This window comes from Clinocottus analis, unplaced genomic scaffold, assembly GCF_023055335.1.
Source record: "Clinocottus analis isolate CAN_PGR_092001 unplaced genomic scaffold, fCliAna1.0.p SCAF_12, whole genome shotgun sequence".
NCBI classification, from domain to species: domain Eukaryota; kingdom Metazoa; phylum Chordata; class Actinopteri; order Perciformes; family Cottidae; genus Clinocottus; species Clinocottus analis.
Window position 1 is genome coordinate 15,417,813 of NW_027175843.1, and position 18,482 is coordinate 15,436,294.

Genomic DNA, 18,482 nt, shown 5'->3' on the forward strand with positions numbered 1-18,482 from the left:
ACGTAACTTGCTGGCACGCTATGAGGGAAACATGATCAACATCTACACCAGGAATACAAGTGTCTTGAGTTAGCACAAGTGGTCCTGGAGTTCAACTGAATGTGAATACCTTTCTGTACTCTAGCATTGCTGAATACATTAGTGAAGGATGAGGTAACGTAATTATAAATGATGCTGCACTAACAAAGCAAAACGTCAAGTACTTCTATATGCATATATATATATATATATATATATATATATATATATATATATATATATATATATATATATATATATATATATATATATATGAGATTAAATGCCATTAATAAATACATTGTGAGGTCTAGTTAACTCATTCTGCTGACACAAGGAAAGGTGTCAAGTTACGCCAAATTGTCTAGATTAGCTTTATCCATCTGAAACTCAGTATGAGCTGGTCGTCATCATCAAAAGCCGCTTTTCTCGGCAGGAACTAAATAAACCTTTGTGTTTAACCATTGCCATAGGTTCTTCTTGAGTAGAACCCATGACAAGTGAAAATGGTTGTGAGGCAAACAAAGAGGTCTTGTTGAGGGGACCATAAAAAAAAAAAAAAAACAAGGACAAGAAGACAAAGTTTTTTGACAAATACCACAAAGTGGTTTTCACGAGCTTTACCCCATTTTTGACCACTGACAGCAACAATGTGCTAAAATGCGCAAGAAAAAGAATACCTGATCTACTTTGTTGTGGTTTGTCCCACTTATATGACAATATAGTTTGGACCGTCGTCGCTTATTTTAACAGTGTAAATCCAAAATGTCTCAATTCATAAAGACTTAGTTATAAAGAAGAAGCTGGCACCAAAGCCTCTCAAAGTATCCAAAGATCCGATTGTGGGAAGTCGGGGCAACATGTTGTTAAAGTTCCTGCAGTGCATAAGGGCAAATGAGCAAGCCGACTCTCCGTGACAACGACATGGTTATGAGTGAATCAATGTAAAAGTCTTCCTTTTAGTTTTCATTCCCACTTTGCTAACTTGTGCTCTTAAAAAATATTGTGTCTTTGTCCCGTCTATTGAGGATTAAGTTACCCAGTAAGAATATTTTCAGCCTCCAGAGCAATTTTTCAAATCTAACTCTGTGCTGTCCTAACTCTACATTTATTAGATAAAAACCTTACTACTGCAATAAAACTCTACGCTTTTTTTGCTAACTATGTCAATTTTTAAACATTTATTTTTTTTCCGCCGAGTCGCATCAGCCTAATGTGCTCAGTCATGTGTGCAAAATGTTAAAGTGCACATGCAAACAAACAAACAAAAAGGCACACACACACACACACACACACACACACACACACACACACACACACACACACACACACACACACACACACACACGCACACACACACACACACGCGCACACACACACACACACACGCTGGGTCTACACTGTAAATAGCTGCTACACTTTTACAGAGGCCCCACAAGCTGAAGGAGATGACTCGGCAAAAAATGAAATTCTGTTTCTTATTGCTTATGTCAGCTTAAAGTTATGATGCTAACCAAAGTGAAGAGTGGATGGTGGGCAGAAATGCATTGAATAAGAAGAAGAATATAAGTAGAATCATTTCATAACTGAAGACATCAACCACTCTTAATCCAGGATTTGTGTCGTCTTGGAAAAAGCAAGACACATAAAAGAAAACGATGTAAATGATAGTCACGATCCATACAGTCCGTTTTTGTTTCCTGGACAAATGTATTGATGTTTGGCAGTCTAACATATCTCCAGATTGTAAGTGTGAGTATTTGCTACAATCGTGACCGCTATTGTCGTATAAAAGTCTTTTCTAAAATGTATAAATAACTCAAATTAATATTCCATAAGTTATATATGAACTGAATATAAACGACAACCATTGAAACAGAACTTTAGAACTTTCTCATTTTAAAGTTGGACTTTATGTACAGGTACAATGCTACTCTCTAACACCTTAACCACAAACCAGACAAAGTGTATCATGTGGAAAGATGCTGCTAGATCTAAAGCCAAGGTCTACAGTTCAGCCTAAATAATTACCCTCGTATTTTGGGTGGATGTAACACGAGTGAGGTTTGCTTCCTGTAAGTATTGTCACCTTGTATACAATATAGAACATATAGATAATAGTATCTCTTTAAATAATTACATAATTTAGAACGTGTCATGGCTTTCTATGGTACCGTGTGTTTTCCGTGAAGTAGGAGGAAGAGTTGGAGAAAAGGTGAATGGAGAGATACAGACAGAAAGAAATCAGAGCGGAATAAATAAATCATGAAGTGTAAACTTGATCACGGTTGGATACAGTCCTCTTGTCCCATTGTAGTGATCATGTACCAAAAATGGATCCTGATGCACAAAGTTGAGAGGTCCATCCAGAGGAGAAAAAAAAAGAAGCTGTGTCCAATTTGTGCCTATAAGTACAAGTGCTTTGTTAGCAGCACGAGTTTGGTGTTTGACTTTGGCTGTAGCTTTTCACTGGTGACAGCAAAGGAGCGACGGAAATGCCAAAGGTCCGTTATTGATCTGAACACAGACGTGTTTTTTTTTTTTTTTTTAATCTTTTGGTGTCACCAGGACTGGAAACGACGGTTGGCTCTAGCAAGCGAAGTCCTCAAATACCCCGCGGTGCCCGGCGTGGTGGTGGTGGGGGTGTGGGACAGGGTGGTGGTGGTTGGGGAGGATCGTGTTGGCGTACGCCCCCTCTGGGTGACTCCGTGTCATGTCATTCGGCTCCTGCTGAGGGCACAGCACACACGTCAACTTCAACATCATGCTTTAGAGATCATGTGCAACGTCACGTGGGACAAAACCAAAATGATAAACATCCATCCAGAATGATCTGTTGGCAAGGTCGTTCAAAACGCAGACACTGCCCCGGAGTACCCTGATCATGCTGCAGATTCAATACTTTAACATTTTTGGAAAGGCTTAACTTTTGATACGAGAGTGAGATTATTAGATCAATTCAATTCAAATTATTTTGTAGAGCCCAAAATCACGAATAACACATTTGCCTCAGAGGGCTTTACAATCTGAACACATCCAACATCCTCTGTCCCGGGGTCTCACATCGACGCAGGACACAACCCCCCCCCCCCCACCCCCCACCCCCGAAAACAAATTCCCTCCGAAAAAAACCTTTAACGAGGAGAAAAAGGGAAGAAACCTCCGTCAGAGCGAGAGAGGAGGATCCCTCTCCCAGGGTGGACAGAAGTGCAAAAGTTGTCATGTGTACAGAATGAACAACAATATCTGTGTGCTAAGTGCACAGCTGGAGTTGGGAAATAGTTAGTCTAAAGCAGTGGTTCTCAATTGGGGTACTAGCACCCCAGGGGATACTTTATACTGGCATCAATTAAAAGAAAACCCTTTAAAATGAGTAAATATGAAATAATGTAAGTGTACTTTCTTTCAGTCCATTGTATTCTGTATTAAATCAGACACAGCGCTGTGTATGGCATTTGCACTAGACAGGGGTACATCACTAATAAAAGGTTGGGGACCACTGTTGTACTGTATCCAGTATTCTAAAGAATCTAAAGATGTACATACTGGGGTATTCTGTCAATATTCTAAGACTAATTTGGTGTCTACATCTCCACAGGGAAGTAAAATGTGATGTCATCCATCCACACCAGCCAAACCTAATCAAAGCTACACATATTGATTATTGGCTACACAATCGATCGTCTTTTCGGTTTCTCTGACAGCCTTGTTTGACACTGAAAACCCTGTTAGAGTTTTCGTCTTTCGTGTGGAATTATGACACACTTGTGGTTAAATGTGAGACAAGAAGTCTATTGTTCAGATAGAAGCACAATGAAGTTGTGCAATAACAAATCCGAGCTCTAAGGGGGGGAGGTGCTTTGTCCTGTGGTTAAGACTAATTAAGAACAATGCAGTATTATTAATGTAATTATTTTAGAAGTGAAACAATATGAATTTGTTTATCCATGAATTATTCCCCTGTAGTCTAATGCAGTTACTGTACTGCAGGGCAAGTTGTGAACAGCTATTTGTTAAAGTACCACGTGTGCTGTACCTTTGCTTTTATTTCCTCTAGACCCACTGTTGCAACTGTGCTGGTCGGCGGCTTGCTCTTGTTCTTCTTCTCCTCTTTCTTTGGCCTCAGCAGGCGTTGTAGCCGGTGCTTGATCATCTGGTTTCACCCATGGCACAGCGGCAGCGGGGAGGGTGGAAGAGCAGCGATGAGCGAAGGAGACAAGAGACAGAGCAGAGCTGAGAGTTTGTTCACTGTGATGTCTGCATTACAGTCCCTCCCTCCGATTCTGCTTGATTCATAGATGTTCGGTAGTCAGCAGGTAGCCGACGAGTCAGCTCAAAAGGGATACATCAGCTGGGACAGCTGTTGTTAGGGCCATGTCAGACCTGAACGGATATTGCTGCAGTTTCTCCAGCCTGGAAATACAGTATGACGTGGTGATAACATTTACACGGCCGGTCCCGAGATTATCTGATGACTAACACAAAAACAATAAAATCAATTTGTCAATATTGGTGGAACATTTTCAAGAACAAATGCTCGAATGTCTTTTCAATAGTTACATTAGTCCGTCACATATTTAGTGATGGAGACAAGTCATACATTTGTGTTAATTACATCTGGGATAGTTGTAGTTGAACAGGGTGATTCGTTGATACGTGTGGCCTTCGCAGGTACCATACCTCATAGATATAATCCAGTAGTTCTAAGACTGTTAGGATGCTGGCTCCAATGAATAAGCCCATTTGTCCACCAATGTCACCTGCAAAGAAGGAGCACTTAAAGAGAAGCACATTGGACACAATGCCAACGTAGGTTCTGTTTGCTACTGATGTTGATGAACAGTAAGTGCAGCCACAACACCTTTCCCTCTGCGACTGCGCGTCTATCTGAATATTCAGAAAAGAGAGAGAAAACAAGTCACGGGAATCTCACCTAATAAACCTGCGACATCGTAGGCTTTTTTTTGCTCAATTGTTTCATAGTTGAGGGCTTCAAAGAAGATATCTAAGACCAGGAAGTTGTCTCTGCAAAAAAAAACAAGTGTGGATGTCAAACACAAGGAAATACACTTGCTCTGTTGTTGTGAATCACAACAAATCTAACGTCATTTGAAAAATACCATCCCCAGTCATCTTTATGCTCACTGTAAATTGTCGCGATGGAATTGTCAGGCCTACAGCGCTTCTCACAGATCCAACCGGTGATTGTGAGATAATGAGGTGTTGCAGGGTTTAACTGAGATGAGGAGAACGAGCACCGGCAGCATGCTCAGTCACTGCCGCGTCTCTCATCTCCCCGGATTTACAAAGTCTGGTAATAAGTGTTGTACGGCATCATGGGCTCTTTGGTTTAGGCGTGTTTACCATTTGAACGCGTCCCTTGTAATAACCCCATAGTGTCTGACTATCAACTCGCTCTCAGCAGATTTTCTACTATTCACCTAAAAGACGAAATAAAATATAATTGATTTTTGTTTATGTGTATGGTTGTGTTTGTTATCACCGACTGGAGGTCATAGTTTATGGCCCTTTTTATTGAGCGCCGCATCGCTGCCCATATGTGAGTTTAGTCATGGTGAACACGGCTGTCGTACCTGATGTAGTCCTCTGACTTGTCGTATTTCCTGGAGAGATAGCGAGCAGAGCCCTTGCTGGGGATTTTGACCATGGAGAGCTCTTTACCGTAGCGGGTGAGATTACAGGGTGTCTCGCATGGACAGGCATCCCCACTGTTCTTCTGTAGCTGTGCTGCAACACAAATGAAACAGTGGTTTAACAGAGATAGATTCACTTTCAGGCATGATTTGATGGCAGTCACTCTACCAGAGAAGCATACAAGATCCTACACAGAGGGAAGAAGTAAACTCAGTCTTTTTTTTTTTTTTACTACTGAGGTGCAGCAGAACAGGCAGTAAACACAGCACTTAAATATAATCACCATATATAGTTGCATTAACACTCATTTGGAGCTGCTTTTCTCACTACCTGGGCTTTTAACTCTGCTTTTTCCCCAATACTTGAGAAAAATATGTGTCGCTTCAGATGCTAAATACTCCACTATGCAGCTGTAAACAAGGCGGATTGAATTGTTGTGAGCGTAAACCAAACCAGGAAGACAAAAACAATTAGCTAAAAGTGACTAAAATGCTCCATAATACTGAGGGGGACCGCAGAGTCGGGTGGTAATTATCTGTGGGTTTGTCACTGTATTAGCAAATCTTTTAACAATAATAGCTCAATCCATTGTTAGAATAAAAATATAAATTGGTCCACGTTAATGTATTTAATTGAAACACCATAGAAATGACTGGTAAGCACACGTCCACTAATACTGTCCAACATATGAGAAAACCTGAATTACAGTTCCAATCAACACTTTAACCCCAATCGCGACACGTTGTATGTTTGACTGCAGGTAAGAGCAATATAATTGACATTACCCGACTATAAAAATTCAATCATATCTACCCTGTTTCCTTCATGAAGTGGCCATGGTAAGTACTACTTGTTCTGATGTTGTATAATACAAGTATTTACCACCTGATTAGGATGATTAGGTCAGTAATAAGAGTTTTTGAAGGCTAAAATAGCCTCAGCACTCAGCATCATTAAACCATAATGCGGTAGGGCCCAGACAATCACAACTAGGGTTCCTCATTGGATCATTTTGAGGATGAACAAATTCATTACAGCCGTTGAATGAAGAATTAACAGTTTGCAAAATCATTAAGCGGATAAAATGTGCAACGGAAAGTCAGGTCGAGTCAGGTTTTAAAGACTTCTCCAGCCGCGGCTTCACCGGCAAAGAAGCAACCGCCCACATGATATGAACAAACCAATATTGGTCTGGATATATTAACAAAATGATGTGTTTGTCTAGTGGTATTATTTAATAAACACTGTGGGAACAGTGTTTACGGTAATTTAGTCACGACATTTGTTCGTAGAATAGATCAAATTATAGTAAATGCCACTAAGGGCTCGACAAAACATACCTAGACTTAACACCCAATTAACTTGCAGGCATGAATTGCTCACACATTAACAAATACATTTTCAACTCTGAAACAATGCTACGTACACTGGAGACTAAATAGCTTTTCACAATCTCTCTTTTCAAATTCTAAATGCATTCAGTCCAAACGAAAATGGAGAGAGGGAGCACTGAAAATAGCGATTAAGAATTGATGATGTATTTTATAACTCTAACAATACGTTGATGTGTATGCAGGAGCACGCCGGCACATATTCTCTGTCTGATATGGGAACAAAACCTTTACAATATAAATATAGAAATGATATTCTAATTCATTACCTCTCATGGAAGGTACATTTATTCTTTGATTCAGGAATATGACCCACATGAATATGCCCCCCTCTTGTAAGATATATCTAAGAGTTCATTCAACCAAATTTTAAATAGGGTTCGAATACATGCAAAGCGAGACGTAATTACATTTTCTGGCTTATTTGGCAGAGATATGATTATTGCACTTATATCTCTGCCATGACCATGATAAAAAAATATTTTTTACATCAACTGTGATGCCTTTGAAATCAAGGCACCTTTGTTCATTTGAGATGGAAGTCGTAGCTCAGGGTGCAGGATGCAGATAGGAAGTGTGAGTATATGAACAGTACAACAATGGAAGCAGCACAGCCATCAAGCTCTAAAGTGACTAAATCACAATGAGGAAAAGTCATTTTAATATATCAAGTCCACCTCCAGGTATTTGTGTTACAGGAAGAGAAGAAAAAAAAACCGTATCATGCTTACTGAGTGTGTTTCCATTTCCCTTTGGGGGAATATATTGTAATGAGAAAAGAAATGAGAGAAGATTGTTTCTTACCGAGTGCTTTATCAACACAGTTGATTTTACTGGGAGGGCAGATATCTGCAGTTCCTGGAGAGGGGAACAGAGAAATGAGTCTGATCAATGTGAAACAAAAATGATCAGTGACCCGTTTTCTGCCGCAATGAGGAGCCGTGGCTGTGAGCAACACTCCACAGCTTATTAGTCGTCTTCAAATGAGGGCAGGCACACAGAGGGGGACTTCCATCCGCGAAGCACAGGCCGTCTTGGACGTCTGTCCTCGAATGCACTGAGAAATGGAGCGTGCCGGCTTCGCACATAACGCATATTTGGAAAGTCTTTAAAAAACAATCAATGAGTCGTTTCCTCGCAGACAAACATATTTTTCGCAGGCCGTTAAGGACAGGTAGTTATTAGCAGCACAATTAATTGGCAGAGGTGTGTTTGTCTGTGTGTCAAATGTTTGTGGGGTTAATGTTATGTGGAAGTCTTCTTCCCAATCACGAAGAAATGTTAATTCATTCATACATTGTGAAATAATGTCTGATGAGCTGAAGCGTCACACACTTTCAGAGTGAGACTTATTTTGTTGTGGAAATAACTTGTCATGATTTCACACAGAAGGAACCATCATGGAGCTTATTGATTGGAGACTACTTTTGAAAAATACTTTGAATCATCATTGTGTATTTTCATTTTTTTCTTATGTCTGAAAGAAAAAGCTGTGCAGTGTCTCTGCATGCTGCCCACACTCTAAGAACAAGAACAACTTAAAAGCCTTTTTTGGTGGTCATCCGAATATAGAAATAGGATGACATACTGAAATATTAATCTTGGACTAAAGAATCCAGGAAAACACAATTTTGCTTCTACACCTCAGAGTTCAGGAGCCCTGAACAAAATCTAAAATACTTTATAAATAACTGTCTCAAAAACGAGTCACTTGCCAAATTTTAGGAATCTGTGTTCTGTTGGAGGCAGACAGCAAACACAACGTCAACAATATGAATTCAACATAATGCAATATCATTAAAAGGCCAAGAAACATGAACGCACAAACCATAAAAAGACAATTAAACGAGAACAAAAAAGTATAAAAACTAGAACCAACCGACAGTAAACAATTGTGGGATTATGCAAACATATGCCAATCACAATTTGCTGGCATTTTAAATTAAGACTGTCGACAGTTGCTGAATGACGCACCTCAAGATAAATAAATAAATAAATGGATTATAAACTTATAAACATTTGTGCTGTTCTCTCAAAATCAAGCAACACCAAACCTGAGCAGCAAACTGCTGCTGTGGATACACAGCGCGGCGTGCTGGGGAAAAGAAATGATACTGTAAATTGTGTTACATACAGTACTGTCTTGGCACATCGGGGCCATAAAAGGATTTCCAATTCACAAGCCGGCCTCAAACTCCTTTGGCGAGCTTTTGAATCAATCGCTCTCTAGAATCTCGTGAAGGGGTTTCCAGCAAACTAAATATGCAACAATAAATTTGATTCACCATTGATAAGTGCAGTGAACTAATGTGAGCTTCCTGCTGCCTGACAGACGCTCTCTTCTAAATCCGGACTGCGCGAACGGCCTGGGAAAAGCTCCCACATTTATTATATCTGAGATAATAAATATAATAAGGGGGTTCTGCTGCTCTCCAAACACATCTGCCCTGTCAACAGCCCTCCCGATCTATCAATTCAAACATGTCCCACTCAATAGACCTCTTCTTACCTGTGACTGATTGGTGGGTTTGAGCCTTATCATAGGTTGGAATCTGATACCCGGAGCATAAGATGGGTTTGCGGGGGTGTGAGGCGAAACACACAGGGATGAGTAAAGTGAAAGCAGTGAGATGTTTTCCAAGCAGTGGCCAGTTGTACAGGGAAGTCAACAGCCATCTTGGCTAGTTTTGCCCAAACCCTGAGCTCATAGCTTACTGCAACACAATCAGGATCTTGTGGCGAGGTGCTGACGCTCCGCAGGGCTCACCAACAGATTAGAGAGGCGTTCGCTTCGCAGCCTGTCCAGATCAAATGATGAGCTGCGATTCCTCTCCGCGGATCGGACCACCTCTTCGGTGCGATCGGTAAAGCCGAAAATGGTGTGCCTGATATATAAATGTCTCACCTAAAAACCACGGCGAACATATTCTAGAGACTGTTGAGCGCCTCCACTCGACAAAACTCCTTTCTGCAACAGTTTAGTTACAGCAGTATGGGGTTAAATTAGCATTAAACATGCTTTATAACTCAAATGTCTCTCACTGTGTTGCTTATTCACATCAGTAGACACTTCCAGTCGTGCCAAATCGATCCCTGCATCCAGTGAGAGTCTCCTGCCGTCACTTTAAATGCGACCGCCTCAAACATGCCCACTTGTCAGACCCATCAGCCAACTTCAGTTTGCATTGAGTGAGTCAGCTCTTTGACTTCTTGCAGCCCGGCCGTGATGACGCATGCGCTGAGTAAGTCTAACGTCTGATTATGCGTTTGTTGTGCTGACCTCTGCGACAAATCCCCGAGCGGACCAGAGACACTGCGGTAAATGTGGAACGACAGTGACGACACACAACATTTTTTGTGTCGTGTCTTCAATGTGTCTGTCTGTCATCCTGCTCTGCTCATGTTATCTCACGTCCAGAGCTCTTTTACTATGATTCAACTGTAGATTTATCTCTATATTTTCACGCTGCTTGATTTAGAGGTGCCCCGTAATATTTAAAAGAGGAAATCATTGATATAATGTTAATGGTACACATATGATTACACATTTGAACTTTGTACAGTTATAGTTACAGACTCTCGCTCCACTTTTCTACATGAGTGAAATTCATTTGCCAGAAAAAAAAGAAAAGTTCATGATTCATTTAACTGAAAATGTTAAATGCGATAACACCAGCAACTCTTCTGGCCATAATACTAGTGGACAACATCTGACATTGTAAAAGGTCTTGTTTTTTTTTCCTGCGCTTTTATCGATCAAATTAATTGATGACAGTACAATAATTGGTGACAGTACACACGCACAATGGAAAGTAACAAAAAAGCAAACAGGGAAATTTATAATAACTCTTGATTTTGTGAAAACGGAACAAATGCTGATTCTGGAGTGCAAATGTTTGTTTTTTTTGTTTTCTTATCTTAAAATTGTCCTGAAAAGAATGTTCTTTGTGCTACATATCTGTAATCAGCTGACATTTTGAATTGATTGTGCGTTGGAGGCAATCTCCCAGTGTGTAAGTCAATGTTAAATGAATCATTTAAAGGGCTGTTTGCAAACTATTTACCAGTGGAAACTAAGCACGAGAACAACCGGGACTGATCAAAATCAATCAAAAATAGGAAATGAGCGCCACAGAAGCACAACAGCTGGGATGTACAAACAAATAGATTAAAAAGTCACTGAGACTTGTAGTCTAGTTGAAGAGTTAGCGTCCAGAGAGCTAGCGGCGCTGCTGAAGGGCATTCCCCTGCAGATATTAAGCATCAAGGTCAGGCATGTGGCAGCCCAAATTATGTCCGCGCCGGAATTATTCAAGTGAGCAACAAAATAATGACTTGTTTTGCACATTGTGTCATCGGCAGTGCAAACACAGGGATGGCTGTTTTTCAATCACGCTCGACCAAACAATTTTTAAACAGAGGGAAATACTCTTTTGGAGGATTTTGATTTTCCCAATGTGAGTTGTCTTACTTTATACATGCTTCTCAAGTCTTGACCTTGAAGTCTCCACATAACATTGTCCAGATTTAAATTGGTGTGTTTCTACAACCGCACATACATATCATTCTCAATTTGGATATCAGTTTGATTATCCTCAATTCTCTGTATCAATACCTTGACAGCATGTGTGCATTTGTAATTTATTCAATCATTCAATTCATCATGTCATCAAATTTTGCTCCCCGTGCCACCTGCTGGGCTCTGTGTACATGTGAGGTAGTGCTTGATCTTACCGGGCATGTGCACCATCCTGCAGCCGCACACTCGCAGGACCTCGTTGGTCTCGCAGAGCAGCCGACATGCACTGATGCTGTATGTGTCGTATCCCGGGAACTTCTCTTTGCTGGCGGAGCGGCAGTTCCCCCAGGGCTGGGGCAGGTAGGTCAGCTAAGTACACAGAGATTTATTAGACCTTAGTCTGAACCACCAGGCGCCAACAGTTGCACTAAGAAGAGTAATCTTGTGGGGAGGGGGATAGTGGGAGCAGGGCGGTGGGCTGCGATGAGGAGGACCTACCCTCTGCTCCTGACATGAAACAAAGGTCTGGAAACCCGGAGAGACGCCGAAGCCCAGCTGGTGGATGTAGGGAGGCTCGTCCTGACTGTGGATCTGAACTCGGATGCCGGCCTCCAGGGATGTCTCATCTTCAGGATGAAACGGAGCATAAACACAAAGCATTGCAAAGGGAGAGTACAAGGGAATTACAGATGGCTGCCTCATATGACAGCTAACTGCAAACCATATTTCAGTCATGTTTGAAAAACATGGCAGCAGGGATTAATATTATGTGACAACTACAATGCTGACACAAATCTGAGGTATTGTGTTCAGATATTTCCTCATACAAATCACATTTTCCAGGTCGCAGGAATGCAATCAAAAAATGCATTATTTACAGCGTGTGAGCCAGAGAAATGGATGCATGTTATTGTAAAGCCCAGCAGAGTTATCTCATGCTGTAGCATATGATGGGATTACATTGGACAAATAGTTGTGAGGCTTACTTGTCTCTCTCCAGATGGGCAGATACTCATCCTGCTGGATATCCAACATGATCTCCAGCCCATTTCCCATTCCACCCTGCTTGCTTTTCCTGGACGTCGTCTTGTTGCCATTAAAGGTATAGCATTTCCCATATCTGGTGTAAACCTGGAAGAGAATAGATTCCTATCATGAACATCACCATAAACATGACAAAGTCCATGCGCTGGCTGTGACAAGATCATACTTGCATTGCAATGAAGGCGGCGATATGGGCAGAATAAATAGATAAACCAGCTGAGTGTCTGCTTGGGCAAGTTACTGAATATTACCCACAAACCTCTGGATGCAGTCTGCCGGCTGTCCCTCATGGACTATGATAAGCTGTATTTGAATTAATTCCCAACACTCACCATATAAACCCCGCACAATACTTCCGCACAACGGTACTTCCATCCCACTGAAATATCAAATGGCATAATAGATTCTTTAATCTTCCTTCAAGAGAAAACTAAAGACAATAAGAGAGAGACATCATGTCACCATGTATCAGAGGAGCTGTCTCTGTGGGGAACACATTGTCTCTTTGTTTATGCGTCTCTTCTAAACCACTGCACTGCAGAAAATGTGCATCTTACCAATCATTTATCTGCTATCTCCCTGCCAGTTTTAAAGGGACGACCTGTGATCTACATGAATGGACTTTAGATCCACCAACAAATAAATACAACACAGGATGGGAACCTGCCATCGATCCCCAAATACCTGATTTTAATAAATAGACTAAAACACAACGCATTCTAAGTTACAGTTTTTTTTAATAGCACAGCAATTTAACCAAGATGTCTGTCCAGTCCTGTTGGCGCGGTGTGCATGTCTGCGTGACAGCGTGAAAGCTCTTCAACAGTGTCAGGGGTTTGTGTATTTTTTTCAGCCCTTGAAAAAAGGCAAAAAGTGAAAGGAATGGAGTAAATGTACTTCACGTTGAAACTAAGTTACCATTTGCAAAACACATTGGTGAGTCCCGATCCGGATCTATGAAAAAAAATCCAAACAGAATTATAATAGAGCAATATGTCATCTCATGTTGTTTATGACTTACTTATAAATACTTGTACTGAGAAGCTGTATGCTTCAATACAAGAATGCCTTTTCTTTACTTTTAATAGTATTGCATTAAGTAAGTTTGTGCGTATTTAAAGACCTTCTTACAGTGCTCTCATTATAAATCAAGTTCGCTGGAAACATTAATAAGTCAGAGAAGGGTTTTTAACTGACTACATTTTTGTAACTCACATTAACTTATACGAGCTAACTGCAACTGACATTGACGATTGCTGGCTAGAATCGAGCTTGACAGGCTTCGCAACAGTGACTAGGCCGGCGGTGCTCGGCAATTGGTCAATAATATGTGGAGATATTTGATCATTCATTTGTCACAAATTACGTTATTATAATTCAGATGTTCTGTGATGCTACAGGTGAGACAAATACAATTTTAAAAAAAAACCTTGCCTCATGGTTTTTGCTGGCTTTAAGGAAGAATTGCTTTGGGGAATGCCTCAACATGCCCACAACTATCTCTCTCCTCTCTACACATTATAATACATCATAATACATCTTTTCACAGAGCGAGTAACCTATTGGATTTGTTTTGTTCAAACATCAAACACAAGGGAACAGAGAAGAAAATATTAAAGCCGAAGAAATCACATGGCACAGGTCAACCGACGATTCGCTGGAGAAATGACAGCGAGTTAACAATCGAGCCGAGAAGAGGGCAGACGTATCATTAAAGTCACACCGCGACGGTCCCAGCATTCTCCGAAACATCGACATCTGTGTTCTGACTTTGATATCAGCTTGCTCCACCTAATGAGTGCTGTGATGTCTAAATAAAGGATGCTGGTGCAACAACAGACACTCTCATTTGCAGACCACAGGGTGTATTCACATCTGAGATGGTTGAACAACAAATCAAAGTCCCGGTTGTGAGGTTCAATCCACCAATTCCCTGCAACAGTTGGCAATTTAGCAATATCCACAACAGTGATTAGGGCGAGAAATGAGTATCAGTTACAAAAGCTTGGGCTTGTGAAAAGGAGAGCTGTATTTTACACCATAATAGACCTGGAGGCTTTTGATCTGAGTGTGTGCATGCATGTTTGTATCGGGAGAGCTTGAATGCTTCAAAGTGAGTCGTGGTTGATGATTTAGAGAAATGGCCGACTCAATTACAGGTTTCCGTTTGGGCTCTGATGTGGTAAAAAAAAAAAAAAAAAAGGGTCTCCATGGTGAAAAGTTGTTCAGTTGTTTCTGCATTTCTTTGTAAACAGTAGAATTGCTTTTCGGCTGGTGTGATGAGAAAATGGAAGGTGGCAAAGTGGGGGGGCGGGGGCCGGGAAGAAGTTTTCAAGTGTGACTTTTGACTGACATGTGCTATTAGGTTGAAATGGTTTAATCTCTATTTGGTTGATGCGGAGCAGTTGTGGAGGTAAGCTGCACTTATCACTGATCCTCCCCTCCGTTCATTGACACACTTAAGCCTCCGCAGGCAGACTTTATCTGATGCAGCAGGCAACAGAGGCAAAGGAGGATTTCACTTTAGAAATGCTCCAAACACCCCGACCAAGTGCTTAGTTTCCGCTCTAAAACTTTGGGCTCCGGAGGACGGCACGAGTTTACAAATGATGTCCCCAGAGAGTACCACGACGTTTTCCCATCATCTCACCCAGGAAATGGTTCTTGGCAGAGCTTCCGCTGGTTTGTTTCTCTGCCTCTGAACACCCCCTCCACACCTCCCCTCCACCTCTCCCGCCCCTCTCTGTCTGCATCTGCAACGTGATTGATGGATGCATTTTTCTCTTCTTACATCTTGCACCAAATTTAGCAAAGGTAGCAGGGCTGACTTGGGCAATTCCCGAGCGGGGACTTGGCACTGCTGTTGACAAGCTGAAACAGAGCAGCAGCATGGCAGTTACAAACCAAATAAAAAGAGGGTTTGTACTCCTCTGAGTGACTCTGTTGTTTACAGGAGGTAATTATTGCCGCACCTAATGGGGCATTGTTCACTTTGTTGCCATTCGGAGGTCTGAAACAATATCAGTGCAATCAACAGACGTTTAGATGGTACAGGAAAATAGATCCAGACATGTGTTTCAGTTGTGTATCACTGTATGAGTTCGGTCTCAACACAAACAACAGAACTCTCCAACGTATTACACTGACTATTACATGGCCTGTTCTGTCTGTTCATGTTATTTATGTACTGACTTTGCATACTATTATTATTCTGTTTCTCCATATTGGGATTCTACTGTTAATGGAGGGATTATCTACCGGGCAAATTGGGCAACTGGCCTCCGGCCCCGTAAACTCTGGGGCCCCAAAGTAGCAATTTGCTTGAATAATAGTTAATTAGGACTTTATTGGTCACAGGAACCCCTTCAACAATTATACAATTATATAATTGAATTAACCATCGCTAATTCGATCATTTACACTTGAGCTTTTCCTACACTGACACGTCAACGCTTTTTAAAAAAAGATTTTGGTTTAACAGCCTGAAACTCTACTGTTTTGGTTCAGTCTTAACACTTTTTTTCAGCAAAAAATGTTTTTTTCCTTAACTTGATGCACAGGCCGACAGATGGATCTCGGGTTAACATTACATTCCAACACCTTTTTTAGTAAAGACATTCTTGTTAACCACAAACTAACTCACGGCAAACCTGGAGAAAGAAGGTATTTCAGAGAGTACTTGTGGTTTCCTGCGTCTCTGTGCTCAACACAATGCATTATGCAAAGTTGGAAGAATGGAGGGGGCATAAGGATAAGGGTCAAGGGTGTCAAATGATCATTCTGTCAAGCTTTCTGAGAAAAATCTGTGATTCTGGGCAAAATAAATCAACTTGGCGAGACTAGACATTTAACTTAAATGCAATAAGATGGAGCACTCGTCTATTGCTACAGGATAATATGAAACAATGAACGACTTCACATCATTTGCATGTACTGTATCTCACCAATTATAGCGTCAATGTCCTTGTAATTCATTATGCGTCTTTTGGCCATGTTTTTTCTTCCAAAGTGTCTTGTTTCATTCTCTGTCTCTCCATGCTAAATGTATTAAGAGACCAACCCCATACCATGTAATGCAGAAGCCCTACTGGGAGAAACCCTTTAAAACCTCTTTATGGCCCTGATCTGACAGTCCCATGGCACTTTTCCTTTTAAATAACCTGCAGGAATCATTTCAGTGCTTCTCCGGAGGACATCCTTTTCCAGGTAGGTGGCGTGTCACAGGGTAGCTCTCTGAGTATGAGGAAGGAGGATTTGAATTAATTTACGGACGGTGGTAGAATATGCCAGAGCACTGATTGGCAGTTGAAAACCATTAAGGCTGGCTCATGCAGGTTTAGGGTTGAGACAGTGCGTTCCTTGATTTAATGACTTCATTGCAAGCTACCAGCAGTAAGACTTGAATCACATTGTGACATGAACTGAATATTTACATGGTATTTCTGAATGTATTGTGTAGGCTGCCGATCAATGCCTACTTATTTAATCTATTGTAACCTTTTATAATAGATACTGTGCTCATGATTCAGTTTGTTTCTTTGCTGGTGAAGTGATTATTCTGTCTATAGTTGTAATACTGTATGTATTTTCTAGAAATACCTGATAAAGGAAACTGCACTGTGAGCAAATGGAATGTTATCCCATTTGTCTTAAACTAAATTTGAGGAAAAGTGACTTGCTATGACAGAAGGGAAGGTCAAGGGACGAAATGTAATTTCTACACAGCTCAATTGCACGAAGGAGCTGTTTGACAGAAAATATTCTTTACATTCCTGCCATGAAGACAAATATTTAAAACGTTCTGAATGTTACATTCACACCACAACTAAAAGTGTCCCAGTTTCACATTTGAATAGACTATATATATATGTCCTCCATACAGTTTGTATTTTAATGCACAAACATCCCTGTTACATAACCAGACAAATAAATAAATAATTTCGCATGGCTGTGACAATGCAAGAATCTGGCATCTGAGACACTGAGTCACTATTTGACCCAACCTGCACTGGAGGACAAAATGACTTCCTGTAACAACAAGAAGCCAAACAGTATTTAAGGAGTCACCTTAGTCGGTTCAAAACTGTTGTTGACAACAGGACGTACAAAGAGTATGTCCAAAAAGGACGCACAAAAGGTATGTGCAAAAAGGACGTATAAAAAAGTATGTGCAAATCTTAGGGCCTTCCTAAAAAAGAAAAAATGTTGCTTAATTTCTTCCCTTTCACCTTCTTGCACTAGACAAGATCCTCCCATTTGTGTTCTGGATACAAAACGTTCCTCTCTCACTCTTAAAAGCACCTAACAATAACTATAAAGGGTGCATGTGACCTTCTGTTAAACAAAGAAAAAAGAGGGACGTCATATCTTCATCGCTAAAACGTATGGTTTGATGTCTTTTCTTGACAAAAGTTAAACGAAGGGCGAGAGGTGCCTCCCAACGGCTCTAACAGGGCCACAACGGAGGCTTGCAGCTAACGGTGATAACAAAGCTAACATCGCAAACTACGGCTAACGTGCTGACCAGTGCCGTGGCGGCTAAACTGTCACACCGGACAGCTTTTTCAGCCGTAACCGTCCTGTGAGAGCAATGCAGAGCCCTGAACTCGCCAGTGGGGCACGCTCATGTTTAAAGCACGCAAATCTGTGAGTTCCCTCTTTACATTTTTATGATTTACACCATTTTTGGGTATCCTTGCTCTATTCAGCATGATAGCACTGAGCCTCTGCAGTTATGGACAAAATATGAGCAATGCCTGTATGGAATACATTCACCAACAACTCTACAGCCTTAATAATGACCATGGAGTTGAATACAAACCTGTACGAATGACAACAAAAAACGATTGAAGAGC

General features: G+C 41.0%; 1 protein-coding gene across 2 annotated transcripts in view; it reads right to left on the reverse strand.

Moving 5' to 3' along the window:
* Positions 1-309: 309 nt before the first annotated feature.
* Positions 310-18,482, reverse strand: part of asic4a (acid-sensing (proton-gated) ion channel family member 4a) — a 75,851-nt gene continuing 57,678 nt past the window's right edge. The window contains exons 2-10 of one of the 2 annotated variants that reach the window (XM_068572118.1): positions 12,570-12,714; positions 12,082-12,209; positions 11,799-11,952; positions 7,869-7,922; positions 5,613-5,766; positions 4,952-5,043; positions 4,699-4,778; positions 4,055-4,171; positions 310-2,745 (exon numbers count right to left, since the gene is read on the reverse strand). In XM_068572118.1, coding sequence (XP_068428219.1) covers positions 2,608-2,745; positions 4,055-4,171; positions 4,699-4,778; positions 4,952-5,043; positions 5,613-5,766; positions 7,869-7,922; positions 11,799-11,952; positions 12,082-12,209; positions 12,570-12,714 — 1,062 coding nt within the window. In that variant the 3' untranslated portion in view covers positions 310-2,607. Of the gene's footprint in view, positions 2,749-4,054; positions 4,172-4,698; positions 4,779-4,951; positions 5,044-5,612; positions 5,767-7,868; positions 7,923-11,798; positions 11,953-12,081; positions 12,210-12,569; positions 12,715-18,482 lie in introns of both variants that reach the window. The other variant, XM_068572117.1, reaches the window with a different exon arrangement.